General features: G+C 38.2%; 2 protein-coding genes across 10 annotated transcripts in view; one reads left to right on the top strand and one right to left on the bottom strand.

The window, feature by feature from the left end:
• Positions 1-10,131, bottom strand: FAM229B (family with sequence similarity 229 member B). Of its 6 annotated transcripts, none has more exons than XM_032274992.1 (4): positions 9,888-10,131; positions 5,339-5,497; positions 3,410-3,548; positions 1-2,175 (listed from the first exon to the last, which is right to left on the bottom strand). In XM_032274992.1, the coding sequence occupies exons 3-4, from the start codon at positions 3,532-3,534 to the stop codon at positions 2,058-2,060; spliced, it is 243 nt and encodes an 80-aa protein (XP_032130883.1). In that variant the 5' UTR covers positions 3,535-3,548; positions 5,339-5,497; positions 9,888-10,131; the 3' UTR covers positions 1-2,057. The 6 variants fall into 6 exon arrangements, with proteins under 6 accessions (XP_032130883.1, XP_032130884.1, XP_032130888.1 ...); XM_032274993.1 differs by having other exon boundaries at positions 1,348-2,175; positions 5,339-5,494; positions 9,888-10,044; XM_032274997.1 differs by having other exon boundaries at positions 1,348-2,175; positions 5,395-5,498; positions 9,900-10,042.
• The window catches only part of TUBE1 (tubulin epsilon 1), a 25,045-nt gene continuing 22,358 nt past the window's right edge, over positions 10,065-12,751 (top strand). For all 4 annotated transcript variants that reach the window (XR_004267870.1, XR_004267871.1, XM_032274989.1 and 1 more), the window contains exons 1-3: positions 10,065-10,198; positions 10,289-10,362; positions 10,979-11,031. Coding sequence is in view for 2 of the 4 variants with exons in the window: in XM_032274989.1 (XP_032130880.1) it covers positions 10,174-10,198; positions 10,289-10,362; positions 10,979-11,031 (152 nt within the window). In the remaining 2 variants the exon portion in view is untranslated. The remainder of the gene's footprint in view (positions 10,199-10,288; positions 10,363-10,978; positions 11,032-12,751) is intronic.

A 12,751-nucleotide genomic window follows, 5' to 3' on the forward strand; every position in this document is an offset into this window, starting at 1 on the left:
GCAAGGCCTGGTAATTTTTTATTAGATGCTAATCATTGTGAATGATTAGCATTTGGTGCTGGCTTTTATTGTAGTTTTTATTTTTATTTTGAGCAGTTGTCTCCCTTTGGATAAGGTTAAGAGTTACTTGAAGTCACTTTGATCCTTTCAAATGCTTCTCTTAAGCTTTGTTAGGGCAAGTCCAGAGTAGTCTTCAGTCTATTCCCATCTCCCTAACCTAACCCTAACCCCACTCTGGCAGTATTTTGCTGAAGACTCTACTCAATGATCCATGTACTATATTAAAAGATCTTTCCACTATTGCTGAAACACATATTCTTCCCGGCATTGTATAAGCTCTGAGGAATTTTTCTTTTCTTTTTTTTGGCGGGGGTAGGGATGGCAGAGTCTCACTCTATTGTCTAGGCTGGAGCACAGTGGCGCAATCTCGGCTCACTGCAACCTCTGCCTCCTGGGTTCAAGCGATTCTCCTGCCTCAGCCTTCCAAGTAGCTGGGATTACAGGCACCCACCACCATATCCGGCCAATTTTTTCATTTTTAGTAGAGATGAGGTTTCACCATGTTGGCCAGACTAGTCTCAAATGCCTGACCTCAAATGATCCATTTGCCTCGGCCTCCCAAAGTGCCAGGATTACAGGTGTGACCCACCAAGCCCGGCCCTTTGAGGAATTCTTCATCACTCCTTTCTCCTTTCTGTCATTCAGCCTCAGGCAATTTCCTGCCTCCATTTTGTTTTCTTCCTTTAAGGAATATTCCATTTTTATTTGGCATACAAAATGAGGTTACTCTGAGATCATCTTGAGTCTCTCAAGGCTTATTTTTAAGCTTTGTTAAAGCCTTTAGTCTAGTGCCAGTTTGGATCTCTTATGAAAGCATGGCCTTTCTGAGTCTCTAGTCAATGCTCCACATGTTCAAGATCTTTCCACTTTAACTGGTTGGCGTTCAAATATCTCCCAGCTCTGTGTGAGCTCTGAGAGTTTTTCATCTTATAACTCCCTGGCAGTTTTTCTTTTTCACCTAAGGTAATGTATATGCATCTAAGTCTATTTAATTATAAGTTAATAAACTTTTCATTTTAAAAGACTTATATGTATATTTTCAGAAGCAGCAAGGTAGACAAAACACACACACACACACACAGGTGAAAATTGTATCTGATCCTAAAGTCAGTCTTTTGGAAAAGACAATTTCATTAGATGGATGCTGACAGCCATTGAGAGAAAAGGAAAGCAGGCTGAGTTTCTGGGGACTACCACAAGAAAAAAAGAGAACATACAGAGCTGGCCCCAACCTCAAAAGTGATCCTACATCTAACCAAACTGAAAAATCCACATGAGGTTTCTCAATATCTATCGTAAACAATTTATCAAGATATCTGGTTAGCACTTAGGGTACAATGTGATAATGGGACATAATTTTTCTTGGAAAAATCTGGGTTAGAACCACAGCTTTGACTTCATTTACATTTAACTAATAATCTGGGCCCCTATATGGAAGTAGCTTAAATGCCTTGCAGATTAACCATGGACTAAGAACTTTCTTTGATCTTGAATACTCTTCCAAAACACAACCACGGGGCTCCATTTCTCACCCAATATAATTATTCCTGAGCAGAGCATTATCAAATAATATCAAGACAGAGACTGGCTTGGGGTAGTAAGGTAAAAGGATTTAGCTAAGTAGCAACCCAAATATGAACAAGGAAATGAGCTTAAGACACATTAAGCATTTAGAATAAGCCCCACCTGATTGATGACCATGGTGAATTAAGCTTCATCTTCAATTATTGATATTAATGACCTACTGTGAGCAAGACGATCTCTAAGGTACTTTCTAATTGTGAAATATTATTCTGTCTTACCTATCAGGCATAACTGATAGCCTATTACTACGTGTGTTTTATTGACTACATTTCTGTCTGTCTTACTAAAAGTAAATAGTTCAATTGTTGTCATCATTCAAAGGTGCCACCACTTTTATTCGTTTACCAGATCACAAGATGATACTGGTCCATTACCCTTGACCTAGTCAGACCTTGACAAAAGACTTAATGATGCTATTTAGGATGCATTTCCTTGCTGCTTTGTGCAGGTGGCTTTCTCATTGTTGCATAGACAGTGATAGGAACATCAGTTATTGTCAGGCAATGACTTCCAGGGCATCTCCGGAGTTGCCTGAATAAAAAAGCAGATGACATGTAGTTAGATACTAAAAAGGGGAAATATCTTTTTCAGAGCATCCAAATTTTAGTGTATATTTAACTGTTTAAAATCACTGTGAAATCTCTGAATGTCATAAAATGAGTACAACATGGTGTTGCTGATGAGGCACCTATTTTAGACTGATATAACAAAGAAATTGTGGCCTTTACCATAGATTTAATCACAGGAAATTCATATATTCAAAGATAATCCTCCAGATGTTCATTTTGAAAGGTATGTAATGATTGCTAAATGGCAAAACAAAGTGCATAGTTACAAACATAAGTGATAATACCATGGCAATTCATGTGCATATGCACCCTGAAATCACTTCAGTTGAGTGATTTCAAAATGAGAATGTTTGTGGCAAAATACAAAACTGAACATAGTATTCCACATACTGTTCAAATGTTGACAGACTCTCAGATTTGAAATGGCCCTTAAATGACACCTAGTCCAAAAATACATCTTATATATGAATTTCCTTTCCAACATTTCCACCAATTAATAGTCACTCAGCCCTAAACATTTCTAAAGACTGGGAGCTCACTATTTCCCAAAGTAGCCTATTTCATTCTTTACTAACTCCCATTTGTAAGTACCTACACCCTGTTAAACTTAAATCTGTGTTTCAAAAGTTTCCAACCATGAGAATCTAACAATGTAGTATCTAAAGTTTTGCTATGATAAATATCAGAGAAGTGGAACTAACCATTTTGCAAAACTGCTTTGTCTCATAGAATCTTCATACTCTATATCACTCTTTCTGCCAAAGGCCACAGCAAAGCCAAAGTGACACCAAATTTGAGGTCTAAGTCTTTTTCATATTTTTAGCCTTATGCCTAGCACAGTGCCCTGTACATACTAACATTGAAGGTTTGTTTGTTTAATTGAATGTTACCTAATCATGAAGCTATCAACAAAACAGTCTATTAGGCTGATACAAAGGTAATTGTGGGGATTTTTGGTTAATAGCTAAAAATGTACCAGAAAGAGAGAGAATGAATGGGTCTATCATCAAGACTTACAGAAATACAAAATACAGACTCTATACTAAGGAAACCTGGGCTCTGTTAATACTAATTTAGAAACAACAATGTTTTTGAATTCCTGAGAATTTTTTCTTGCTTATACTGAATATCAGCTGAAGGTTATATTGATGATAGCCAATACATATTTCCTCAGTTGTCAGGATTGAAGACTTTACCTGGTTGGTGACATCTCCTTCCCATTACAGGCAGCACTGGAGCTCATCCCCGGTTCCAGCCCAGTTGAAGAATCTCCTCCTTCCACTGGAAACCTCCTTGGCTGGGTTCCAAACTGAAAAGGCATAATTCACTGAAAACCTAGATTAGAAAGTTAAAATATTGGGGGTGGAGACAGATTGTCATCAAAGACTTGTACAGAATTTTTTTAGGAATCAGAGTCTTATTATGTTGCCTAGGCTGGAGTGCCGTGGTTATTCACAAGTGCAATCATACTGCACTACAACCTTGAACCCCTGGGCTTAAGCGATCCTCCTGCCTCAGCCTCCTTAGGAACTGGAACTACAGGTGCACACATGCCTGGCCTTGGAATTTTTAATATTACTATCTTGTTATAGACATATAGAAATATTCTGAGTGTTATTTTACTTATAAATAGCTATAAAAGTATTTCACACCTATCCCTTATGTACAATTTAAGTCTTGCAAAAAATACAAAATAGCCACCAAGTGATACAAGGATAGTGTGCCCGATGGTTAACATAACTGAAGTCCATTTCTGCTGTGTGAAGACAAAATTCGGTTTTCCTTTAAATAGTTGTTACAATCAACACTCACCTCTCTACCTATCTATACTCTTCTCTTCACTTTGGAGCACAGAATTTTGCATTCACCAAGATATCTTCAGCTAATCCTTCTGCTCCAGGTGATTATTCATTTCCCCCTGCTTCTTTATAGTCACAGTAAAGTAGTTAAGAAAGTAGCCTTGGGAAAGCTGGATTTATCTGAGTTCAAATGCTGGTTCTGGCCCTTCCCAACTATGTGATCCAAGGTATTTATCTATATTTCTCACAGGTACATTGGTGATAATATTATCTACTTCTAGGAAAATAGTGAGGATTGAGTAAGGTAATACATGTAAAGTGCAGTGCCTAACACACAGTAAGTGCTCAGTAAATGTTAGCTATTATTATTCAGCATGTACTACTGAGCATTAGTAAAAATATATATAAATATGTGCAAGTATACATGAGGTATTAAATTTATTATGAAGTAGACATGATGCATACACATAAACACATATAAATAAACTCCTTACTGCCTGCCTTGGAACTCTTCCCTACCCCACTGCTCCCACCCTTCATTTGCTATGGCCAATGCAATCCATTAAGTCTGAACTGACATTTTACTTACTCTGTAACTTAATTCTATAAACCCCCATTATCTAAGTTTTCATAGCAACCTTTATTTCTGCTTTGTAACAGTTATCGTCATTCTAATTCAAGGTTTCTCAGCCATGACACTATTGACAGCTGGGATCAGATAATTCTTAGTCGGCGAAGGAGGAAACTATCTTGTGCATTGGAGGATGTTTTGCAGAATTCAAGGCCTTCGCCCAGTGGATGCAAACAGTACCCCTCCCCCAAAGTTGTGACAGTTCAAAATGTCTAGACATCGCCAAATGTCCCCTCGTGGGAGAGAGAAGCAGAACTGCCCACTGTTGAAAATACTAACCTTATTTTTGTAAATGCTTAATATCCCCCCTCATTCCAAGTCTATCTTTGTCATCACTGAATACTTAATACCTAGAACAGTGCTTGGCACACGGTGAATATTTAATAGCTCTATCTTGAAATAATTTGCATGTATTCAACTATTAGCCCACAAGGGATAGGAAAAATTTTAAATGGCTCAACTATTTCTTATGCCTAGTATAGTATTCTATGCCTAAAAGTAAATGTTTATTGGTGGCAATAAAACTAAATTAAGCTTTAAGAATTTAAATATGATAACTTTTATAGACTATGTGTCAATTATCAAGAAAAAAACTGTTTTGCTCAATGATGATTTGGTAAAACCACACTGTGGTTTACTGTGATTATGTATGCAGGTGTTAACATTGTTATTTGCTCAAGGATAAATAGACTTACTGATATAGGCCGAGTCTGATTCCTGTAGAGGTGAATAAATCAATGCTTCTACTGACCTTCCACAGAAGCCTGGAATTGCCAAAGGAATGATGATCAAATGTTCCAGTGACACCCGGAAATTATGACATCGGAAGATTCTTTCACATAGTTTCCTACCTGCTAAAGAATCAAACATCTCAATGCATAGCTCCAAAAACCAACTGAGGATAACTAAAAATTTTCTCTTAAGAGTTTCATTCTTATTGTTACTGCCTTATTCCTTATTTCCCTACAATTCCTTATTTCCCTATTAGTATTTTCATCCATGAATGAGGGCCTACAGTCTAATCAATCTGTACAAAATCAGAGTTGAGATTCTTCTCATTTTAGATCCTGTTTTCCTCATTCTCTCTCCCCCCTAGACTTTCACTTAATTATGACAATTAAATCCAATCTATCTACATCCTCATCCCACTCCAAAATCATCAAACCCAAACTGTACCTTTACAGATTTCTCTGTAACTCTTATATGGGATTCTTTACACCCTCTCTCTAATGCCTGGAGTAACCTGTTTTGTTTTTTACTGTTTCCTCAAGAGAGCCTTCAAATTCACAAATGGCAGGAATAATTACAATTGTGAAAGGAAGAATACATCTTGTACTGTCCTCATTATTCTGTTCCCTGGGCCCTGGGCTGCTTCTCTGCTCATTCCACCTTTGCATTTCTCTGAACTGCTCTCCCTCTCCCAACTCGTTCTTGGCTTCTATATCAATAGCTTACCTCATGAACATCTGCTCTACTCAGTAATGTTTAGTTTAACCCTTACATCAGAACATTACTCGTCCGCTAAGCAGTTTTTCAATTTTCGTATCTGATGACTAAACTATTAAATGTTAGTGAGCATGTTTTTTTTTTTAAGGCAGAGTCTCACTCTGTCACCCAGGCTTGAGTGCAGTGGTGCGAACTCGGCTCACTGCAACCTCTGCCTCCCAGGTTCAAGTGATTCTCCTGCCTCAGTGCAGCCCGCCTTCCGAGTAAATGGGATCACAGGCACACACCACCACACCCGGCTAGTTTTTGTACTTTTAGTAGAAACGGAGTTTCTCCATGTTGGTCAGGTTGAACTCCTGACCTCAGGCGAACCTCCCACCTCAGCCTCCCGAAATGCTAGGATTACTGGCGTAAACCACTGCACCTGGCCCTAGTGAGCATTTTTTTTAATGACACAAATTCTTTTTTTAATTTATTTTTCATTATTGAACTTAAAGCTTCATGTGCAGAATGTGCAGTTTTGTTACATAGATATACACATTCCATGGTGGTTGGCTGCATCCATCACCCCATCATCTACATTAGGTATTTCTCCTAATGCTATCCCTCCCCTAGCCCCGCACCAAACACTGTTGTGTTTATATGTGTCATATGACTCATGTTATAGAAAACTGGCATTTTACATAAGAATTAACTTGATATTGAATACGATCTTACCTCTACTTTTTCTTACTAGGATATTATCTATGAGTAAGTTGATCACCATTTTAGCTTAGAAAAATAATTTAACTGACAGTGTCACAGTCACACAAACAAATAATTGCTGGCCATTGTTAGCTAATGTATCTTAGGACCTAAACATTTGGTCCTTAGGATGGCCAAAAATTTTGATAGTTCACATGTTTGAGAGGAGGTAGCAGTAGAAAAGTGATGGTAGCATCAGAATTAGATTTAAATTGGTTTTTGTTGTTGTTTTTTTGTTTGTTTGCTTGTTTTTGAGACAGGTTCTTACTCTGTCACCCAGGCAAGTGCAGTGGCATGATCATGGCTCACTGCATGCAGCCACAACCTCCTGGGCTCAAGCAATCCTCCCGCCTCAGCATCTCAAGTAGCTGAGGTGCACACCACCATGCCCAGATGATTCTGTATTTTTTTGTAGAGACAGAATTTTACCATGTTGCCCAGGCTGGTCTCAAATTCCTGGGCTCAAGCAATCCACCCATCTTGCCTTCCCAAAGTGCTGAGGCTACAAGCGTGAGCCACTGTGCTCAGTCAGATTTGAATTTTGACACAATGTTAGTGCTGAGATTTTGAGCAAATCACTAAAAGTTTGTCTGTAAAATGGTATTAATTCCTACCTTACAGAGTTGTTGTGAGGAATACAAAAATATATAACATGTATAAAGCCAATGACTGGGATACCATAATTCAATCAGCACTACTTCCTAAATATTTTTGTGTCATTCTTGAAATCAGAGTGTTGAGACATTGATTTCACTTTTTAGTCACTGATATATATAAAGTAAAATATATGTAAGTGGGATATTCTTAAAATCTTCTAATTTACCATTTTAACTAGTCCATTTGGCATACCATGCTTCCTTAGAATGGGTGATACAATGAAACAAACCAAACAGTAGCCTTAATGATGAAACTTTATGACATTAGAATAATACATCAGAAGACAAAATGAACTTGAGTCTCCAGCAGATTTTCGTAAAGCAATAGATAGACAAGAGCAGTACAAATGGTGAGTTAAAAGACAGTGAAGTCTCCAAACGCTCCCTTAAGTATCATAAGCTCAAGAGCATTAATCTTTCAACTCTCAAGATATTAATTCATGAGATGCAGAAAATGAGTGATACTTGAACTTGCCATAGTCTAAGAAAAAAAGACCCATAGACTCCATTCATTCATTTAACAAATATTTGCTGAGAATCCACATGAGCCAGGCATGTGTTAAGTGTTAAAGATAAAAGATTAAGCAAAAACAAACACAGTTCCTGTTATAGTGGAGTTTATAGGCTAGGATAGGATTTGTTTTAGTATGAAATCTAAATCTAAAAGACAAGTGTGCATTAATTAGGTGGAAATGGGTAGAAGACAAAAACACTGACACAGTTGAGGAGGAGGCAAACAGAGGAAAACAGCATGTTTCTTATTCTTTCTCCATCATACTCCCCTGTTCATTTCATGCCTAGGTACCTAAAGAATTCTCTTTATTCTGAAAAACTGAATGATTTAATGAGGTTTTATGTCTTGGTGTTGATTTTTCTATAGAAATCTCTTTTTCATTCTCAGCATGTAGAATTCTGTCCACTCTATTTGCTCTGTATGTTAGTCAGTTATTGCTCCAATAAAACTGTACCCCAAAACTTCAATGGCTTCAACAACAACAACAAAAAAAGACATTTCTCTTGCTTATAAGATTCTGAATAGCCTGCTGCAGTTCAGATGATCTCAACTTAGCTAATCTGGGTTTGCCTGTATGGAAGTTTTGGAGTGGCTGGTAAGTAAGGCTCTCCCTTGCTTGACTCTTAAGCAGAACTGTCTCAGTCTGATTCTCTACAGACTGAAGTTACTAATGAGATGTGTTAGGACTTTTCTATGTGTGGCTTCTAGAGAACAATGACTGTGACTGCATGAGGGGTAGCATTCTGCAGAGACCAGTATATCATCTGACTGACATGGATAACAGACTGATACAGACCTATTCACATCACTGCCTACAAACTGGACCAAGACTTGCAAATTTTGAAAGCTCCAGACTTTGGGACTTTAGCATCAAGATCCAAAGTGCCCGACTGTACCTCTACCATTGACCCTATGCTAAATAAGCAGTTAAGTCCAGCCTGCAAAAATTTACTGATTAAAAGCTGCCTATTACCAAAAGATATAAAATCCATTGCAACTTTAAACTACCAGCTACCAGAAAAATGTAATAATAATTACTATGTGTCTAATGGGACAATAAAGTGCTCTAATCAATTGAATATTACAGTTCATATTAGCACACATTCATAACACATACCATAAAATTTAACTTTTAACGAAACAAAGAAGACTTCTTACGGTTTCATACTTCTTCAGAATTTTTGTGGAAAATATTACTTTCATTAAAGAAGTACTTGAGTTGTTAATTAAATTCTGGTCTAATTTTTATCAATAAAAGTTTACACATTTTAATGTTTGACAATTTTACGGAGTTGGTAATTGTCATAATGCCTAATTTTTAAATATTCTCCTCCTCGATCCCATCTAAATGCCTAGCATTAATCCCATCTCTTCCATCAGATTTCTGTTTACTCATCTACATCCTCAACCAGAGAATCCTGTTGCACTTATAGTCAATACCATACAATTCTTTGAGTATTTCACGTGTATGTCTTCAATTAGATTGTAAGCTCCTTGGAACTGGATCCATGTCTTAATTTCTTTTGAATCCTCCCAGAGAGCCTACAAGTTAACTTGGTGAGTATAGAGCGTTCAACAAATACTGGTTGGGTCTCTGATCTTAGTTTTGCCATTTTTGTCAAAGTGTATAACCATCTAGCTTCAATTGTGCCCTGACATGTCTGTTTCTCTGGGGTTTCTTTCTGCTCAACGCCATTGTTCATTTTCTATTAGAACAAAGGGCTTGCTGAATAGAGATGCTAAGGCAGCGTCTCGTGGAATGTGAATAAGCGGAACTGATCCACCGCCCAAGGTGTTGACGCTGTGAACAAAAATTAAACCTCTGATAGCCTACGAACAGCTTAAAGACACATATTTTAAAATACCACTCTAAAGCCTAGTTACCCGCCAGTTAGCCCGGCCTCCGGGGCCGTAGTTGCTCAAAGCTGTTGACAAAGCAGCAAGGATCTGCCGACCCGAGGCCCAGTCGCTATGGTAACGGTGAGACGCAAGTGCACTTGCGCGGCCTCCTGACGGAAAACCTTCGTCTGAAACTAGGGACGTGCTTAGCGACAGCAGCGGCTTGCGGTAGCAGCGTGACTTACGGCCGCCCCCTCGGAGAAAGCCGTTGAGGACGGAATGCAGAAGCCGGTACCGGCTCGCAAGCACCGCGAGCTGGCCGCTCTCCAGAATGACCCAGTCAGTGGTCGTACAGGGTGAGTTGCGCGGGACGGGTAGAGAGTCGCCGCGGAATGCCTTGTTTCCTGCCTAATATCCTATTCTCTTTTCTTCCTCTGTGGTCGCAGTCGGCCAGTGCGGAAACCAGATCGGCTGTTGCTTCTGGGACCTGGCGCTAAGGGAGCACGCTGCGGTCAACCAGGTACCCTCCTGCCGCCGCGAGCCCCTCTCTCCTGTCAGCAGGCTCTTCCGGCACCCACTCGACTTGAGCTTTCATCTGACCTATTTAAGTTGCATGGGATATTCTCAGTAAAGAACATACTGGTTTTTAACCATGTTGCTGCCAGACGCACAATAAACTAAAAGAACACCGACCGAAGACCTTAGTCTTAACATTTTTTCGAATTCTCAGGGTCTGCTCTTTATTAGTGTTCGTGGCAGACCAGTGAGATTGTGTATGGGAAAGTACTTTGTAAAACAGATAACACGTTTGATTATTGTATTCCTTAATTTAACCAGTCAGCTTTTAAAAGATCACCAAGAATCCAGAGAACACTCATTTGATGGACCTGTTCTACAGTCCTATAGGAGGAATCCTTTCTTTAGCACCCCCTGCTGAACTTTATCTGTAGACCTCATGGCATTTACTCTTCTAAGGAGATTGGGAAGAGTGAGGCTCAGCATTTTGTGATACTTGCTTTTTCTTATCAGAGCGTCATCCTAGCCCTTATAGTATTATGAGATTATTAAAATGGAAAGAACTGGATTTCGGCAAGAAGCAGAACCTAAATGCTATTAACGTGTGTTTTTCCTTTTAGAAAGGAATTTATGATGAGGCAATAAGCAGCTTCTTTAGAAATGTGGATACCAGGTAAGATGGGATTAAAGTCTGTTGCGGTGTGATACTTTTCGTTTCAGTCACTTGGGAGAGAATTCTTCAAAGGACAATAAAAATAGCCAGTTGCTGCGAAGTTGTCTTTTTTTGTTTCATTATTGAAAGCATATTTATTCTATTAGATTATTAATATTCTCCTATTATTGTGCAGAACCAGACAACAGATTTACCTTTAGAGTGGCTTCTTTTAACTTAACCTTGAAATAAGTTTCATTAAAGGAAAGCTGTAATTTTCCCAGAGGGCATCTTGTTAATGCATCCAGTAAAAACTAACTTTTAAAAGAAAAATGTAATTGTTTACATATATAAGTATAAAAATGTACTTAAAAAGGAGACAAGCAGTTGTTGGATTGTTTTGTTTATTTAATAAAGGGTATATGTAAGTACCATATATCTTTTATCTGGAAGAGTAATTTAAGTTGCCATTCAGGATATGTCCATAAGCTTTTAATATCAGTCAAATCATTAAGTTCATGCATTTTCAAAATACTTCATAAAGCAGACTTAAACTGAAAAATATATACTTAATATCAGGCATTAATTCAATGGGAATATCAGTTCTAGTTTAAAATAATTGGCTGGGTGTGTGAGCAGTTATCTTCTAGAGAAAGCAAATTAGTCCCTGCTTCCTGGGTGAATTCCACAGTCTATCTAGGGCTCTGGCTTGCAAACTCAGAAGTGTCATTGGCATCTTGAGGTGGGTTCATTGCTCTCCAGTAGAGCCAGGTTAACCAAAAACCAAATTCTCATTTTTTCTTCATAGCCACATTACATTATCTCTTGTAGGAAATCTACCTGAAAAGCTATGTAATAATCAGAAGGTTGCTTGGTGACCATGGAATCAGAGCACAGGAAGTTAATGGCTTGAATCATTTATCTTTATTTTATGGAGATATCTGTCATGTAGACTGTAAATTCCCTGTTACTTGTAGCCCAGAATATCCTCACCTCTAAATTCTCTTAGGAGACTCAAATTTGCCTCTGTAATACTTCCTTTCAGGCAATTCTCTTGCGAAGTTCCTACACCCACCTCTTTACTTCTTGTTGCTTACATTGAGTATTACATGATTGAGACTCAGCCTAGGAGCTTTACTTTCTTCATAAGGTGATTCTTCATAACTACACCCTTATCTACTCTGTGTGTTTTATACTTTAACCTGAGAGCAATATTATTTTCCTGGTAATTTTGGCAAGAAGGGTTGTAGCATCTTGTACTTCTTTCTGTGTACTATCAACACATTCAGCATCTGTTCCACAGTTCAGTACAAAAAATCTTTTTCAAAAGTAAGACCACATCTTTGTGTACTCTTCTTATCAAATGTTTATACCTTTTTAATAGCATGATAGGAATTTACCTACAGCATGGGTTGGCGTACGTTTTCTGTAAAGGACCAGGCAGTACATAAATATTTTAGGTTTTGTGAACCATAAAGTCTTTTACACCACTTCTTGATCTGTAGCATGACTGTGGGCATAGGTAATACATAAGGGAATGGGTGTGTTCATGTTTGAATAAAACTTTATTTAGGAAAACAGGCAGCTAGTTGGATTTGGCCTGGCAATTGGCTACCCTTCATATAGTCTGTCTTGTGAACTGTCTTTATTGACCCATACACTGTGTTAGATTTCAGCACTTTGGCAACTTATTTCCAACATGAAATTCTGAAAACAGCCTTAGATACTCGATGGCAAATAG

This window comes from Sapajus apella, unplaced genomic scaffold (assembly GCF_009761245.1).
Source record: "Sapajus apella isolate SASKATOON/1434 unplaced genomic scaffold, GSC_monkey_1.0 scaffold6, whole genome shotgun sequence".
Lineage (NCBI taxonomy): Eukaryota > Metazoa > Chordata > Mammalia > Primates > Cebidae > Sapajus > Sapajus apella.